The following is an 18,366-nucleotide window of genomic DNA, read 5'->3' on the forward strand; positions in this document are numbered from 1 at the left end:
TTGGTCAATTAACTGTTTAGATATATGTTTAGTATTTTGGAATCACTGGGCGCAAAATGGGAACACATCTTGGAGGCAGCACTAGGGAGGAAATTGGCCAGCAGTATATAATGGTTCCACTGTGCAAGAAAACAAACACTATTTTTTTCATTTATGATCCATATATATATATATATATATAGAATTAAAGCTTTAACTTGATGCTAGGACTGGAGAATCATAATCAAATTTAAACAAACCTTTAAAAAGTATAGCACATAGCCAAATGACAATTAAATCAGCTTAGATATCTCTGCATCAGCATCTTTTTCGCCATCCCCCTGTGTAGCATGTTCCCGACAGTCTGTCTCTGATATCATATGTTACTGTGTGCATGATGATATCATACATGCATGTGGTGGCCTTTACCTGGCCCCTGTCCTCCCTCTCGGATTGGGGAATGTTCCGCACATGCTCTCACACCATTTGGCAAGTGTTTATTGGCAGGGCAGGGTAAAATGTTCAAGGTGTCTGTTTGACTTGGACGAATGGTAATCTTTTAAACAAACAAACTTGCGGTCCAGGGCCAAGACTCAACACCCTGCTGGCAAGGCCCTGTTACAAAAGTCACCTCGCTTCCCACACAAACACATCACATGGAACCCCCCTGTGCCTCCACCAGGGCCTATTTATTTGTGCAAGCGGGCCATGCATTAATATTTTTTCCTTCCTTTTTTTATCATACTGCTTCTAAATGGAAACAGTCAAGCCAATAAAACATGCTTCTCCAGAGCTCTCCCAAAAGAGACCTTGTTTGCGGTTATTGTTGTTCCGAAATTTTTATTGACTGTCCACTTCCACTCTCCACCCCCACCTCCCCTGGATTTCCTTCCCAACACATGGCTGGCCTTGGGCCTGTGCCTCCACTTGGCTCTGGCTGTTTTGGCTCGTTGGGTGCTGCTGACCCGTTATGCTACCGTCCATCCGCTCCCCTGGTGTTTCCTACAGGGCCACCATGAATGGACCATTGGTGAGCACCCTGCCAAGGTGTGGCCTTTTGTCTCTCTGGAGCCCAGCATCTGTCATTTGAAGGATGATTTGTGCACACTGAGGTTAAACTAATGCCAGAGAAAACTCCAGCTTCGAGACTAGACCCTATTAAATTCTGACCACTCTGTGACCAGTTACTGACCTTCCCTATGCCTCATTCACAAAAGGAAGAGAGGACTTTATTCAAATTTCAGTGTAACCCCTGGGTGAATGCTTCAAGGGAGAGTTCATTTTTTTTATTAAATAATTGGTCATCCATGTTTATATACTAGAGCTACAATGAACAATAATGTGGTAGAAAATTGGATTAAATTACATTTAAAATGAATTGTAATGAATTGTTATTCTGGCTAGAATGTGTTGTTTTTTTGCATTGTTTGTAGTTAAAAATTAAATGAAATCAACCAAAATGTTTCTACAGAATTCTACAGTTACACATTGATTCATTATCTGTAACCGCTTATCCAGTTCAGGGTCACGGTTACAGTTACACAGCCTTTCTAAATGTAGGCAATGGGTTTACAGAGGTGTCACTCATTTCCGACCCGCCAGCTAGGATCTCTGAAATGTTCTGATACGAAGCTGTACCGAGGTTGTAGGAGGTTTTTACCCTAATTAATGTAAAAGCAATAGTTTGGTTGGTAGAAACATTTATATAACCTTCTTACCTATAATGTTAAATATACAATACATTTAAAATATCCATGCCTGGAAGAATCTTGATATACAACTTCAAACACCCCTACACCTCTCCTCTGTCTGCCTCACATATGTGAGGTACCACTGCACAAGCCAGAGAAGGCTTTATTTCCTTCTATTTTACCATTCCACCTTAAATGCAGCAGAGGTGACTTCAGTTTCAGACTGAAGATATGTTTTTAGGCACTTTAAATGTAACTTCGTCTGCTTTTAAGGTCGAACACAACATTCAAATAAGAAGCCATGTTTATTTTTTTATGTGGCCTGTTTGTATTTTCTGCATAACATAAGCAGACATGTATAAAAATCATCACCGTTACATCTACTACAAGCTCAGTGTAATACATGCACCATTTTAAGATGGAAGGGAAAAATTGAACAAGAATCTGAAAACGTCATAATCTGGTGGCGGTAGCAGTGAGGTATTAGTTGCTGCTGTGAGTAGTTCTAAACACAAATATTACTGCAGTGAATCAATACATTGATGTGTGAAGTACATGGCTGAGGCACATTGGTTAAAATGCTTTTTCTAAAAAAAAAAAAAAACACACTTGTTTCTCTTGATTCACGTGATTCACTAAAAGAGTTTACTTTAGAGACTAACAATACCCAAGCTTCTATATAAAGGCATTCCATCACCTATCTACAAAGGTTGTGGTGTGGTATGTGACACATTAGCTGGTGTAACACACACACACACAAACACAATTGTCATAGTATAATTCACACCCTGGTTGGATGTACTGATATATTGTATTGATGATATCTTGTAAATAATTTGATTAGAGTGCTATTCTACAAATGGATTTAACAACGCATCAACAAAGAAATTCTGAATCATGTCGATTAACATAGCTGTTAGAAAAATTATAGAATTGGATGGAGTTTATTCTATGTGCTGTGACTAAATATAAATAATTGATGGTAGCTATTATCCTAAATCCTGTTGTTGTTGTTGTTTGATTATTTTATTGTAAGAATCTTCTCTTCAGGTCATTGTTGCAGTCAGAAATAGTTCCAGGTTATGTCCTATGATGTGGTCTTAAATATTACTACATGAACACACTGATAAGCCTGGTAATGTATTTTCACAATCAATAGAACAGCAAGTTATTACCAGGATTCAGAAGATACAATGATCCAAGTGAATTATGACTGTCTAAATGTTTTGAGAATTTTACTTGTTCTGCCATTTCTATTTTGCACTAAATGTGGCCTGCCATGGAGTTAGCTAAATTGTAGGAACTTTTTTAAGCCTGCAAATGGCAGAACAGCATTTAGCCTCAGAATGGAAATCAAAGTGTTTTCTTAGAGAGTCATAGCAAACATGTATGCCTCATATAATATATGTCCAGTTGCTTCATCCGGCATTACATCTGAAATGAAACATAATAGTTTGTCCCCTCTTTGTTACAGTAACACCCTCTTCTCACACAGACCAACCTTACACTAGATGTTGGGACACTGCTGTGAGGATTTAATTGCATTGTGGTGCAAGAGCATTCTGTTATTGGATGATTAGTTCTGGAACACAAAGCGGCACAACATCTCATTCCATCTCACTCTGGAGAACATTTCACTCCAAAATTACTTGGAATGAATTTTTTTTTACATTCACTTGCTTTAAAAGTCAATAAGGTATTTTCCCCTCCTGTAAAGCTAATACCCCCAATTTGGTCTTCTCTCTATCCACCATTCAACCTCTATTGAACTGTAGCATCTGTCTAGCAATTATTTAATCACATGTTAAAAATTACACCTTAACAACCATCTGGGATACCATAGCAACTGCCTAGCTACACCTTAGTGACCACCTAGCATACCGTAGCAACTGCCTATGACATTATATCAACCACCTAACCACCAGTAATGAACAACTTAGCAACCATAGCAAGTGCCTAGCAACCACTTTCAGCCACTGGCAATCACTTTTTTCCTTAAAGACATGCATATCAATTTTACGAATGATATTGTGGCAGAGAGTGACAGACATTTGAGGTTCATTCTGGTTTCCTTTTGACAAAATCTTGGCCACCCCTGTTCTAGATAGACAGTAATGACTGGAGTTTCTTCATCCTCTGCATCCCATTTCTTTCTCTCTGTTCTGTGTAACACTATCCCTGCAGCACCGTCCACCACTGAGGACTCCAAATTAGTTCAACTTGTGCTCACCCTGGTCCCCATGTCTGCGCCAAGCGCTGCTCTGCTTTAGATTTGTTATAAGCTATTAGTGCATATGACCTGATAAGGGAGTGGCCAGAGCAGCGCAAACATCCGTCTCTGAATGCATCCGTCATAGGCCACATGTGTGCTCACGGAAATGAGATCTCTCTTTTTTTGCCCTAGTCCTGGAGTGCCTTGAATCTTATATTTAGGTGCATCAGCTGGGCTCCAAGAGCATCTCATGCTCATACAATAAACCCTGATAAACTTTCCAGAGGCATGTGTTTTGAGTAAAGAATGCGCCACGTCCAAAAACACAAGCTCTGTTCTTACATTATTGGGTAAGTTATCTTGATGGAAACCCTGAAGGCTTGTTTGACCCAAGCCAATTTGAACAAATGCTTTATGTTTATTATTAATAAAGCCTTGGATACATAACTTCTAAAGAAATAACAGATTCTAAGTGTGCAACTGAGCTTATCACCTTTCCTTGGGCAAGACCCTGAATTTTTAATGTGTGATCAAAAATATTTCGACATAGCTGATATAAGTTTTATAAATATCGTTTTTAATTTGATCATGGAATGTCAGCCACAGTGGCTTTTAAAATGAAAGTCAGAAAAGTGGCATGTCCAGAAGTAAAACTGCATTTGGGCCTGAATAATTTCACTATTAAACGAATAGTTTTATAGGTATATTTAGTATATTTAGGTTTTTAAAAATTCAGTTCTTTAAAGATGCATTACATTTTTTCTTCAGAAAGAGAGATATGTGTAAGCTTTCAATATAGAACTGTATAAAATGAAAGAACATAATTTTTAAGTCCTAGAGATAAAATTTTAAAACATCTTGAAAAACTACAATTAATATAGAATATGGTACTGAGTACGTTTTCTTAAAGTTACCACAGTGAGCAGTTTTTATGAGTACACACAACTATTGGTGCAGGTAAAAGTTCTGCTTTGCAAAAACAAAGCTGCTCTAGTGTCCTGTCGTCACCCCCCCCCCCCCTCCCCCCACACACACACCTCACAACCCTGCTCCTAGTCCGACTCAAAGGAGGGCATATGGAACACAAAAGGAGAACATGTCCGTGCACATGAATTAGCAGTTGCTGACTGGGTAGGCCTCAGACCTGTTTTGTTGGGCCCTGGTCAAATGGTGGCCATGCCCCTGTGTAGGAAAAGTCAGAATATTATTACAAAAATTCAGAATATTTTAGCGGAGTGGGATGGTTGGTTCGTGTTGTGGGTGGACACAGCAAAAACGCATTTTATTCTCAAGCTGCTTTTGCCACAAATGTATGTTTAAGAAAGAATTGTTAGAAAATTACACCTTATTATAACTGCTGGCACGTGTGTTTGTGTTTTAGGTGTCAGATGGATATAGAGAGTATGTTGTAATATATTTTAGATTGGAGTGACTACAGATTTTTCATATTTTTTACAGGGTTCTGTGATCGAAAGAAGGTTAAGAAACACCATAAACGATTAGGGCTGAAACGATTATTCGGGTTACTCGAATAATACGATTACAAAACATTTTTGCCTCGAGGCTTTGTTTATTTCACGTCACCAAAGTCTACCTATTTTAAATGTCTCTGCTATTGTATCACTTCTGCTTTGTAGACTAATGCACAGCTCCGGTATTATTGTTTTATACAGACAGTTATAACTGACTAACAGATTTAAGGCGGTGCAATTTATTCTGCTCTCTATGGCAATGACAGAAAATGAAGAAACTGGTGTGCATAAAAGGCAGAGAATATCTAAAGTGATTAAGGCGGACAATGTAGTGTATACATAGTAAAACACACCTGGCCTACCATAATAGTACTTTATCAATGCTGTAGCACCTGAACTGAAAGCAACCGGTAAACACACAAACACACTGATAGGTTATGTCTCAACAACACACCTACCCCATACATACGGTAGTAATAATAAATGCAACAGATGGACAAATTAATTTATGACTACATGAATAACAGCCAATTGCTTGCTCATTTTAAGAGGCCTTTCATTTTACATAACTGCAAAAAAGTGAAGCAGACAAAAACAACTGACAGAATACGTGGTTCCAATATTCAATATTCAATATTTGCAGCCCTATCTTAAACTATGGAGCAGTTGCATTCTGGCATGAACGCTGTAGAGATCCACCATGGTTCAGTCCTGTTTTACATTAAATTTTTTTATTGGTGGTTGAGTTGTTGATCAGTATACCTTACAAAGAGCATAAACTCCTCCCAATAGAATCAGGGTAAAAAATCAAGTGGGGGAAAAATGTGTAACCCTCTCTTAATCCAAGGGACGGTCATTAAAAGATTCTTTGTTTATAAAACACAGAGCACAAGCACTTAGGTCTGTACATCTCCTGATCATCTTCAAAAGGCAACACTTGATCTATTTAATTGAATTTGCTTTTCTCTTAGATCTGCCCTAATCATCTGCGAGCCCTTAACCACAATCAAATGCTAACAGCGTGCGTGTTGCAGACGTCTGACCACAGCACTATCAGGATCAAAGCAGATGGCAGCAGCTCTTAAACATGTATTTCAGAAGAGGAATCTTCATCTTGACGTGGAGCCTGGCTCAGGCAGAGCAGCGAAAAGTGAAACTTACATGAAAGAGCTGCTTTAGAAGAGTTGTTTTTAAGTGTTGTTGAACAAGCCTGGGAAACTGAGGGACATGAGATCACATGAGGTGAAGAGCAACTAATTCAAATGTGTGAACAAAATTTGCATCACATTTTCTTCCCATTCTTTATCATCATTCTGTGAACTTTGACTCATTGCAGGCTCCAAGAAAACAACCTGACTGTCCACACAATATAAATGTATACATAGCTGGGTATTTTTGGCAACTACTAGCACCAGTTTGTGTTCAGTGTTAAAAAAAAAGACCTTGAAAGACATACCAGCTCACTATTTTTTGAGTAAATATGGCAGTCTGCTATTATCTTTACAACACAATATATTTGATTTTATGAGCAAGGACTTGGATTGCAACTTCAAATGTATTTATAAATCATTTCCATATGTTTATTTAACGTTTTACCCATTTTCCAAGCTTTTTTTATTTTTACATTCATTTGTTTATTAATTTTCTGTCCTGTTCATTGTTGTGGTGGGTCCAGAGACCAGAGAATCACTGAGTGCAAAGCAGGAACACACACTGGACAGGGCACCATGGTGTGCACACACCCACACAGTCACATCTACAAGCAATTTCACACAGCCAGTCCATTTACCAACCTGTGTTGGAACAGGAGCACCCGGAAGAAACCCACACAGACACAGGGAGAACACACCAAACTCTTCACAGACAGTGACCTGGAGCAGCTATTTAACCCACAACCCCAGGACCATGGAGCTGTGTAAAAATTAATTAATACATTTTACAATATAACAAACAGCAGTATATGAGCTTCTGCAGTGAAGACACCAATCATGCATTGATTAACATGAAAACTTTTAATTTATTAGAAAATAGCAGCCAGATAATCTCATTGATTTATACAGTGCAAAATTTCTGACATTTTTACCTCTGAACACAGAACACATGCTCTAAGTTACGGAAGATTGGTACCTACTCTACTCAGAAGCCACAAATAAAAAGATTCATTTTCGGTTTAGGCCACAGGATCCCATCCAGCCATTTCACCTGAAGAAATTATAATACCTATATGACATTTACATTTACAGCATTTAGCAGATGCTCTAATCCAATGAGACTCTCAAAGGTGCTTCAGACAGATTGTGTATCCTAGCTAGTACATGACCCAACCCACATTGTATGTGTATTCATTTTCATCTGCACAGAGACTATACACCGACAAACACAAATGCTGATAGAATAACACAGAAACGTATCAATGTTTGCACTGTTAAACAGATAAACAGGAAAAAGACTGGTAGAGAAGGCTTCCAACAAAAAGAGACTGGGTAAATCCAGAGGGCAAATCAGAGTAAACATCAGTGTTCCAGCAGTGGAGGAACCTGAAAGGCCTAGAAAGAACTGCGGAGGTTGCTGTTTTTCTATTACACAGGTAATGTTCTGATGAGTTTTGTGTACAGGGATGTGAAGTGATTTCTTACATGTGAATGAGAGATGAAGTAGAGAGAGTGCTTGAACACAACATCTTGAGTACCTTGCCCCGCTCAACTTGCTCACGCTCTCAGACTAATCATGTCAAACACACGTTAGTGTGTTTTAAGGTGATTGGATCTTCACAATCATCTACTCCAGCTTTAAGAGATTGAATGATCAATGGGACTGTCCCCTAAAAAAGCCTTGTTATTTTTTGCATTACTTCATTACTTCCCCATAATCTCTGACTTATGACGTCTAATAACATTGAGTCTTCAGAGGTTTGTTGAGAGCTGCTGAGCGTTAGACACCATGAAGTAGCCACTGAAATGTAAAACACTCTCGGGAGCCAGTCGCCCTCTCATACACCCTCACGTTCCCTGTGGCTGTGGAGCACAGTGCCAGGTCACAGACAAGTGAACTGTGTATGGACGCCATAACTCTGGGCAGATGCTTTGTCAACATCAATTTCTTAAGGTACTGCTCATTGCGTAATTCTCCAGCACTTGTTCTTGTATTACTTGGGAAAGGTCTATGCCTGCCAGCTAGGTTTGAGTGAAAGAATGTCAAGTGACTATGGATATGGCTTGATTATGATATTGAAAATGGCTGTAATAGATCATCCCGGGAGATTAGATAACTATTGTTAAACATTGGCACGAGAAACGAAAGCCGTTTAGTCTAGAAGGTCATTCTTTTTTTTTCCCTCATGTTTTCTTCCTCTTCTGCATTTGATTAGCCCTATTTTTCTGAGAAGGCCTGACATACATTACATGAAAGTTTGGAAAATGTTAATTTGTATGATTTACAGCATAAACACCTCATTGAGCTTTGCGCACTGCTTAGGCTGGAGTTGGTTAGCCTCGCGTTGGGAGTTCTTCTGTGAGCAACTTACACACTGCACTCGAGCATGTAACAGACATGACAAACACAGGCACCATCAAGAATAAGACGAGTAAGAAAAGCCTGACAGTAATGGCCTTCTTTACACTCTAACACTCAGGGCACGTGTAAAGCCACACGCTTTGCTGAACTAATAGCTGAATTGTAGGCCCAGAGTCTGAGGTTCAACTATTGGGATACTAAATTACCCCTAGCCAATAACTATGCCCTACTAAACCCACAAATCTCTAGTACATGCTTCTGTAGTAGTCTATGGCAGGAGACAATGTCAAAATAAGTTTTCTGTGTATTGTATTTTGATGCATTTGAGAGCACACAAAGGGCTGTAAAGTATGACAATTTTACACATACTCCACATTGCTTTCATTAATGTTATGGACATTTTCCCTAAAGGATTAAATAATATATTGTGCCGTTCTCAAGCAAAGGCCAGCACATTCAGCTTGAGCTATGTAAACTATATTATCCAGATGTAAAAGGTAAAAATGTGAATTGGACGAACTTTTAACTCAAGTGAGTTGAGTCGATTAAACAGCTATGTTGAAGGCTGACTTAAAAAGTTCAAGGTAACCTGACCTTGGTTTTCTCTTATGTTGCCCAGTAGTTAGTAGTTTTGAAGATACTTTGAGCTTATTTATTTATTTTATTTTAATACTTGCGTAATATAGGTTACACCTATAGGTTATAGGTGTAACCTATAATAGGTTGCTGTAATACATGGTTATTTCATCAACACAATGCCATGTCTCATTCTACATGTGCAACATGGCTTTGTAGGCAATGAGAGTGTGGGCTTGGTTGGCCTGCCTGCTGTCCAGCAAACTGTTATGATGTTTTGCAAGTGGAATTTTTGGTGGAAGGTGATGTTTTTTGGAGAGAGTAATAGGCATCAAATTCAAAGTTTGTTGATCAGTTGGTCAGTGAATACATTGTACATCCTTGTCCTTGGTAAGTTAAATAAAGCTTCAAGAGAACTAACAAATCACAGACTCATGTTTTTATTGAGTTTTAGATTTTGGTAGTGTGATTTCTATATTTTTGATCTCATGTCTTGAGTCATGTTACTATCAGAGAGAGAGAGAGAGAGAGAGAGAGAGAGAGAGAGAGAGTGTGTGTGTGTGTGTGTGTGAGAGAGAGAGAGAGAGAGAGAGAGAGAGAGAGAGAGACAGAGATTAGAATGGTGTTGTAGAGTTTATAGAGTCAGGACACTATAACTCTCATGCCTATAGGCACAAGATTATATAAATGTGCTGCTGTTGTGACTGAACTATTCATGTGTGACCTTTGGGCCCATTCTTTTTCTTTCGCCTTTTATAGCTGCTTTGCTAGACATTCCTAAGCACAACAAAATGTCCCCTTCCCAAATCTCAGCACATTGTTTACTGAAGCCTTGCTGAGAGATGGGTTTAGTGCGCAGGATCAGCCAGAGGAGAAAGAACCTGTCAGAGCTCTCAGAAAAGAAAGTGAACAAACACAAATGTCTTTCTCATGTACTTTGCTTTAACTTTATTCATGTTCTCTTTTGTTATTAGGAAATGCACTATTAATTCATTCATAGTACAATAATGGCTATTTTCTACAAAAAAAGTTTGCATAAATAATTTAAATGTAGACATTAGAAAATAAATATATACGCAGTTTGTTCTCTGTAGGGGTCTCTCTTGGGGTGAGTCATCAGTCATTGAGAGGACTTTTGCTTCATGACACCATGAAGGTACAGTATGTACAGTCAGGCTATACATGTAGTTCTGCTTAAATGATACATAGAAAATCCCTTCCAGTTTCTATTTGGAACACACAATTGAAAAGCAAACCCAGTCAGCACTGTTTAGAAAACAGATGGTGGACGCCATGGGGAGAAAACAGTGGAGACGAACAATGTGCGGAAGCGAGTGGAATATTCTTTATTACAGACAAAAACGTCTGGGTTCCAGAGTTCTCCTACTGTACATCCTGCGTAATATCAACATGCACTCGCATTTAGAGTTCAATCCAGTATTTCACTTTTTGTCTTGTCTCGTAGCTTAAGCAGGGGATGTGAACCCCCTCCTCCTCACATCAGGATGTTTGGTTCTTTTTCAAATGGCTTTGGTGACTACACACATGCCGTTTTTCACGTTTCACATTTTGAAAGAGATTTCAAAACCATCATTCCTCAGCTAGAGGTGAATTCAATCTTAAGTGTCTCATGCCAGACATTTTCTCTGTTTAAATATACAATGTACAACAGTAATACAACAATGGGTACAGCTGACAGTTTTACATGAACTTTATATAACATTTACATGTTGTATTATAAACTGGATGGTGCGTTATCATCCTATTTTTCATTCTAGCGCTTGCCAAATAGAAGGCAGTCCCTAAACTAGAGATGGGATTGGAAATGTTCCTTTATCCTAAGTTTAAAACTAGACTATGAGCATCTAAACTTTTTTGGCAATGACCTAATCAGCAGGAAAAGGATACTGAAATTGAAAGCACTTATAGTAAGGAAGTGGGATTTCTTCTCCTGTTGGGTGGGAAATTGGAAATTAAATTTGCCTAATTACTTCATGTTATTTGGTAATAAATGTGGAGGGGTAGGGAGGGAAGTGGTTTCCTATCTACTGCCCAAGAGTTACATAGTGCAGTTTCTGCAGTGGTGAGCACGGGGTAGCAATGACAGAGGCTATATTCCCCCCATTACAGGTCAGCGAAGCATCAAACTGATTTTGAAGCTGTAATTATAAGGTAAAAATATTACATAGTGTTCCTTTAAACTCTGTATTTAAGGACTGGACTATGACATTCCAGTCCAAGCTGTCTGGGGTAATTTGGAGAAATAACACACATACCTTTTCTTTATAAAGCAGCCAGGCAAGTTCCTCCTCTAGTGTAAACTAATTCAGCTTAAATAGGTCTTCAGCTTATCATTTATACTACCTGCTTATTGCAAATGACCATGAACCTCCAAATGGTTTCCAAAGAAAGAGGGGTTAATTCTACCCCAATGTATGAACAAGTCCAACTGCTGCAGATTCCTACACACATGTAAGCCCTTTTCAGCTATTTAAACAAACAGGAACTGTCCATGTCTACAGGAAATGGCTATTTACGGCTCAGATCCGAAACACAGGAATGGGACTTTTTAGTAATTTGGACAAGTCACTGGGAATACCATTTCTATGCTTTTGACCTTTAGGGACTCAGATCATGGACATAACTGTTTCCCAGTCTCCGTCACTGACAGAGGGCTTGGCTCCAGCTGACAGCTCCTATAACAGCTCTTCTGAAAAGGTAAAAGCTGTGGGAATTCTGGTGGCTGGCTTGATATTCCCAGCCTGTCAGAGGAGCTCCAGGGTTAATCATGCTGGATCTCAGTATCGTGTCATCAGCCTGAAATCTCCTGGGTCCAGTCGCCCTGGGCAGCTGGATCATAAGTTGCTACACCATGCCCCAAAAGTGATGACTTCATTTCAGCCATGCGTACAAACACCTCGGCCAGGAGTTCTCAGCACAGCCCGTGCTGGTGGATTCAGTTGTGCTTTATAGTGATAAACATTTGTTGCTGAGGTTCATCCACCATTTTAATGAACTACAGGAACATGAAGTGATTTCAGACTTGGTCAGAGAGGCCCTCCACAGGAACACCATCAACCATGGGGTTCTCTACTCTAATCTCCCATAACAGCGTACCTCCTTTCAAGCAAAAGTCCAACAAAGTCCTCTGGAATTCGGTAACCACACAGCTCTCTGTTATTTGGAATTATCGCGGCTCAGTGGCTCATGCAAACGTTGAAGCATCTTGAAGCACTTGACTGGACTGGACGATAGCCTGAGGGTAGCTAAGAATGGCATTCAGCACTTCACTCTATAAAACACAATCCTTTTTGATGAGTCTCTTTGCGGCCTGGCATTTGGGCAGTGTGTGATAATGTGTGTGTGAGTTTGTGTAGAAGTAAGAAGACAGTCTTTGCCTAAGCTCAGTAGGAGTTACTGCTGATAGTGGGCTCTCTGCTCCGGCCTCGTGACTGTTGGACACGTGTGTGCTTCTTGTTACGTCGCTGTTTTTGGGAAGGTTCTTTCACGTCGGACTGGTTGTGGTGGCGAGTGTAGCGCTTGCACTTGCAGGAGGTGACCACCCGGATCTTGTAGGTCCGACTCTGGCCGTTGGGGCAATGCAGCTGGACGCGCTGGGTGCGGGCGTGGGCAGGAACACATCGATAATCGGATGCGTTACTGCGCCACCACTTGCTTCGCAGGATAGAGTTGGCCATGAGATGAGCAGGCAGACACTGGCCTGAACACACCAGCTCCTTCACTGGCTTAGCACTGCGGCAGGAGCCATCTGTGATGTAGCGGGTGGAGCGCAGCTCACGACAGCTCAACTCGGACGCTCCTGAACACACCAAAGAAAAGGAGAGAGAGAAAATGAGATCAGGGCCCAGCAGAGTTATACCTATATAGTGTTTCAGAACTGGATAGATGTAGATGTGATCTGTATTTTGAAGGTTGGTATTAATTATGTATTTCTTGCATTTTGGAAGAGCAAAACTTGACAGTGTGTTGCTGTGCTGGAATATCTGCATTTTATTCAGACATTTATGAACACATGACGTTTTAATGCTGATTTAGGTGCTACTCTGGGTGGACTGGCAAATAAGCACATCAGCAATATCAGGTAACTCAATTCTTTGTGCATTTTGAGTCACAGTGGCTTAGTGTAGTCAGTAAGTAATAACTGAGTAATAAGGCTGCAGTTTTGAAGATTGTTGATTCAACTCCTCACCATTACATATGAGGTCATACTAAAACATTGGTCCAAGTCCATGTGTCTGAAAGAGTCTGGACAGTGTCATACCAATATTCAGACAGTGTAAATACTGTCAATGTTGGCACTTCAATGATAAGTGCAAAAACAAAATATAGATATAATTATTTTTCCCCACTGCTTGCCATATCAGATTGCCATGTCAGTTCAAGGCCTAGCTGTTACTCACAGGCTGTTACTTATTGTTCCTTGGTTCTTTGCTGAATTCCAGCACAAGGCAAGTGCAGGTGTCAGCTAAAGCAGTGACACTTTGGAAGGATCCGTTTCCTTCTGCAGCTCCCCTCACACACAACAACAAAGGATTTATGTGTGTGTGATGAGTTCAGGTTTTCCTTCCCTGCCTCTCTAAAAACCTGATCTGTTTTATGAAGGCCCAGCCATATCACTCCCCTTGCTGTGAGAGTGGGAAGGAACTGGAGGCCAGCCAGAAAGGGGTCAGCACATCCAGCATGACCCCAAACTGTCCACCAGAGACTGCACACACCCCCCTCCTGGGGACAGAGGGTGTGTGACAGTGCTTTACGAATTAGCTTATATAGATGTGATGATTCATACCAATTTATGACTCGAGAAATGGTCTTGTTGATTTTTTTATTTTTTTTTTTTTTTAGAGTTAAAGTTTTAACTTTATGATACATTTACGTACAAATAACGTCGGTGGTGGTGATAGGAACCAGAGTTTAAGTATCAGAAATACACATCATGAAAAGTTACTACAAGAATAAGGCCACAAATTTGTTGCCGCATGCACAAAATATTTTTTGGAGGAGTTTAAAATATGCGTTTGCGCAAATGTAGTTTATTACATTCAAGGTGGATTAGTACACAAAAAAAAGACTTTCTGAATACTATAAACATTGTGTATAAAACCAAATAGACGCATGCAGATTCAATTGTCATTTTGGGATGTAAATAAAATGGTTATTTGTTTTTTCTGGTTGTATTATCACTAATAGTTTCTGCTCAAATGAAATAGTGCTTTACTGCAACTTTAACCACTGTGGAAAAACTCCATGAGTGAAATACGCAAAAAAATTAGGTGAACCTCCCCTTTAATGCAAATGCCCCAGCTACTGGAAGTCCCTGATTGAAGCATTAAATGAACAGAAGTCTGCTGACAATACTGACAGCCATAATTCAGGTGAAAGCTCAGCTAACAGCTCAAGGTTGAATTTACTGCAGCAGCTTTTAGTAACCACAGGTGGGAGTCATTCACTAAAGCGGTGTTGCATTTAAATAACAATTTTAAAAATACCCTGAAGAAATTTCCCCATAGACTCAGGCATGCTATTCAGCTTGGAAACATGCTGATGCAATTAGATAGTTATGTAGACCTTGACTAATTGTATAAAAGTGCGGAAATGGCAGGAAAACACGGAGTTATCAGTGCATCACCTGCTTGCAACACACAAGCTAAGATTTCTCTTGCACTTTCATATCCTGCAACTAGACTAAACTCTATCAAATAAAATTATTTTACCAAACGCAGTAAATGTGTCTAGGCTTGGGGAACTTTGGCATACACGGAAAAACAGATGTACAACAGCAAAACACATTAAACTATTATCATTTCCATTTATAGGTCCAATTTTAGTTTAAACTAATGGAAAATATTAAAATAATTGTTATTTCAGTTAATGTTAACACAGAACACTTTCTTTCATTTGAAAGGATGAACGTCCTACAGAGAACCTATTCCTGACTCAGGCTTTATGAGCACTTAGTACTTCGTGCTACAGAAACTAAAGGGTCTTAACCCAAACCACACAAACAGACCACCTTATGGCCTTGGAACGCTCTGTTTAAATGAACATAGTTCAAAGGTTCTTCAGTTTGATTAACAACATTAGGTAACATCTTTAACTGGTGTAGTATTTTTCCATATCACTGATATAGTAAGAATGTAGCATCACAATTATTTTTCACATTACAGATATGCACCAGAACACCTAGTTTTTCCGAGGTTTGAAAATTTAAAACAAATAATGCAAACAGATTATTCTGTATTTTAGAAAATTTAGTCCAAATACCAGGACTGACTGTAATCGCATTGTTCTTAAATACACAGTTCAGCATTCTTTAATCTGACAGTTTGACTAGAATAGGATGTTATGATGTAGTCAGAGTAATGTTGTGTGTTCACTCATCACTGGGTGTGGGCTTTGCACATTTATTAAAGAAATAAAACTGCATTATATATCAGCTGTTTTCAGAAACTTAAAATGTAAAATGAAAACACCATATGGATGCACAGTGTTTTCGGGATTAAAAAAAAAAAAATCAAATATTTTCTAGCGTAAATTCTCCAAAGACCCTTTTTGGCACTTTTAAGGCTCAACCACACAATGCACAGACAATCAGGTCCAAGATGGTGATTAAAAGCATTTAAAGTTGTGGATAAAATGCCTGAGTGGAGGATAACAGACTAATCCTCTCAAATTGTGAACCAAACTGTGGAGCAAGTGCATTAGCATTAAACCAAAGCAGGAGACAGCTCAATGGGGCAATTCATCAGTTATTTAAACGACAGTGAATCAGTGTGATCTTAAAAAGATCACAAGCACATTTGCACCAGTTCCCAGTTGTATTAAAAATTGATGATCCCATAAATAAGTCATCATCATGATGGTGATGACTTAATTAAGGTTGTCATTTTTTTGTTTATTTTTGGAAGTCCTAGTTAAGAGAAACCATCTCACTGATTTACTAAATAAGTAATTGAACATCCGCTTAGTTTGAGTAGCCTAAACACCCCTGAACACAGTTATTAGAGTCCTGTACTGTACTCTACACTCTATCGCTGTACTTGCCATATTGGGGTCCGGTGTTGGCGGATTGTCTCCGGCCTCCGTTCTTGGCCTGGTTGATGGTGCTGTTTCCAGGTGGATGCCTGTCCTGCTGTGGCGGTGTGTGAGGTGTGTGTTCCTCTGTGAACTCTGTGATGAGCTCCGTGGCATCGTTTTTGAGTGCACCCCATGCCTCCGCTCCGCTCACACACACCTGCAGCAGCAGCAGTAACAACGGCCACAACTGCAGCAGAGCCACACACACTGACACATGCATTTCTCCTGGATCTCTCGCGCCGTCTCTCCTCTCTCTCTCTCTCTCTCTCTCTCACTCTCACTTTCTCTCTCAATCTACTCGCTCTCTCCGCTCAGAGCTGCAGTCTCTTTCATCAGCAGCAGCCGCGCGCCTTAAATACCTCCACCTTAAGCAGATCCAGCGTGCGCTCACAGGGAGGAGTCGCCGGCTCATTCACAATGATGGGGAGGAGGGAAAGGGTGCTTAGTGTGGCTGTGTTTGTGCGCATGCCTCTGTACATGTTTTCAGCTCTTTGTGGGGACCACAAACTTATCCTACAAAGTTTGCACACCTGACCTGTTCTGCTAATTATCAGTAACTGTGGGTTTGGCCAGTGCACAAGTGTATTCTCTGTACACTGTCAGAATAAAGACCTGTATAGGTACTTTTTTGGCTTGCCTGCTTAAGTTACAGAGAGTGTAAATGTCCCTTTAAAGTTATAGTAGTGGTCTTAAAGTCCAGTTGTGCTCCTTGAAGGCACATTACAGACTTTTCACCAGGAGAAAATTTAAATATAAGTATGTTTTTATAATATAACTGTTTTAAATGTAAAAGAAATCTGGATAATGAAATGTATTAAGTCAATTAAATATAATAATAAACAATTAAAATTAAAATACCATAGAGTAATGTTCCTGAATTAAAATTAAGACGTTTGAAAGTCCCACTACAGTGACACTGAAAGTTACCTTCACACTGAACATTTTTAAAGCACAAAACCACAAATGAAGCAAGCAAACACAATGAAATTCATTAGCTGAAGTCATTCACGATCCCCATGAAGATAGAAATACAGGAATGCATGTGTGCATGTGTTGCGAGTATTCAGCCATTTGTGGGGACCCACTTCCCATCTATTGAAAAGAACAGTAAAACATATATATATATAAAAAAAGGTCATTGTAGCTGTAAGATTTGAATGGACAATTTTTAACCACAAAATTCTGTGACGTATACTTTCTATTAAAATGACCACTAAGTGTTCTGTGAGTGAAATCATAGGAGAGCCACTCTGGTTCACTAGAGATCCACTGAAAACATAACAGAACCGCGTTTCCCTCATTTAAGAGCTATATTTGTAAAGGGTTTTGCTTTGGATCCACATCTAATATTTATCTCCTCATGTTTATTTAATATAATCTCATGTAATATTACATGAACAGAGAGAGAGAGGAGTTTAAGTTGAAATCCACAGTGTTATATGCAGTTCAGATTTATGTGGATTATATGCAGAGAGTTTCTAATATCCATTACTAATGCATTCTACACAGTCTGTATTATCACTTATATCAATATATTTATAATCACTTATTAACCATTATCTAATATATTATAATTCAGTTAATACTCATTCCGGAATATCAGTTTAATATGTATGTGTTTCACAAAAGGGAAAACTTTAAATATCACACTGATCAGCTGTAGATATGTGGCATAATTAGCTGAAAGTGCTATGGATCATTTGTACAAATGCTGCCCTCTTGAGGGAACCCAAACACACAAGATAATATCCCCACAGAATGGCTTCCAGTTAACCTACTGCTGACCTACTGTTCACACAGACACAATTAGTCGTGTGGTCAGTGTTTC

The 18,366-nt window shown here is 39.3% G+C and overlaps 1 protein-coding gene across 1 annotated transcript; it reads right to left on the bottom strand.

Moving 5' to 3' along the window:
• Positions 1 to 10,376: 10,376 nt before the first annotated feature.
• Positions 10,377 to 16,848, bottom strand: sost (sclerostin). The gene is made up of 2 exons (XM_066665112.1): positions 16,506 to 16,848; positions 10,377 to 13,263 (listed from the first exon to the last, which is right to left on the bottom strand). Exons 1-2 carry the CDS (start codon positions 16,756 to 16,758, stop codon positions 12,848 to 12,850), a joined length of 669 nt encoding a protein of 222 aa, XP_066521209.1. The 5' UTR covers positions 16,759 to 16,848; the 3' UTR covers positions 10,377 to 12,847.
• Positions 16,849 to 18,366: the final 1,518 nt, after the last annotated feature.

Source organism: Hoplias malabaricus, chromosome 3, assembly GCF_029633855.1.
Source record: "Hoplias malabaricus isolate fHopMal1 chromosome 3, fHopMal1.hap1, whole genome shotgun sequence".
NCBI classification, from domain to species: Eukaryota; Metazoa; Chordata; class Actinopteri; order Characiformes; family Erythrinidae; genus Hoplias; species Hoplias malabaricus.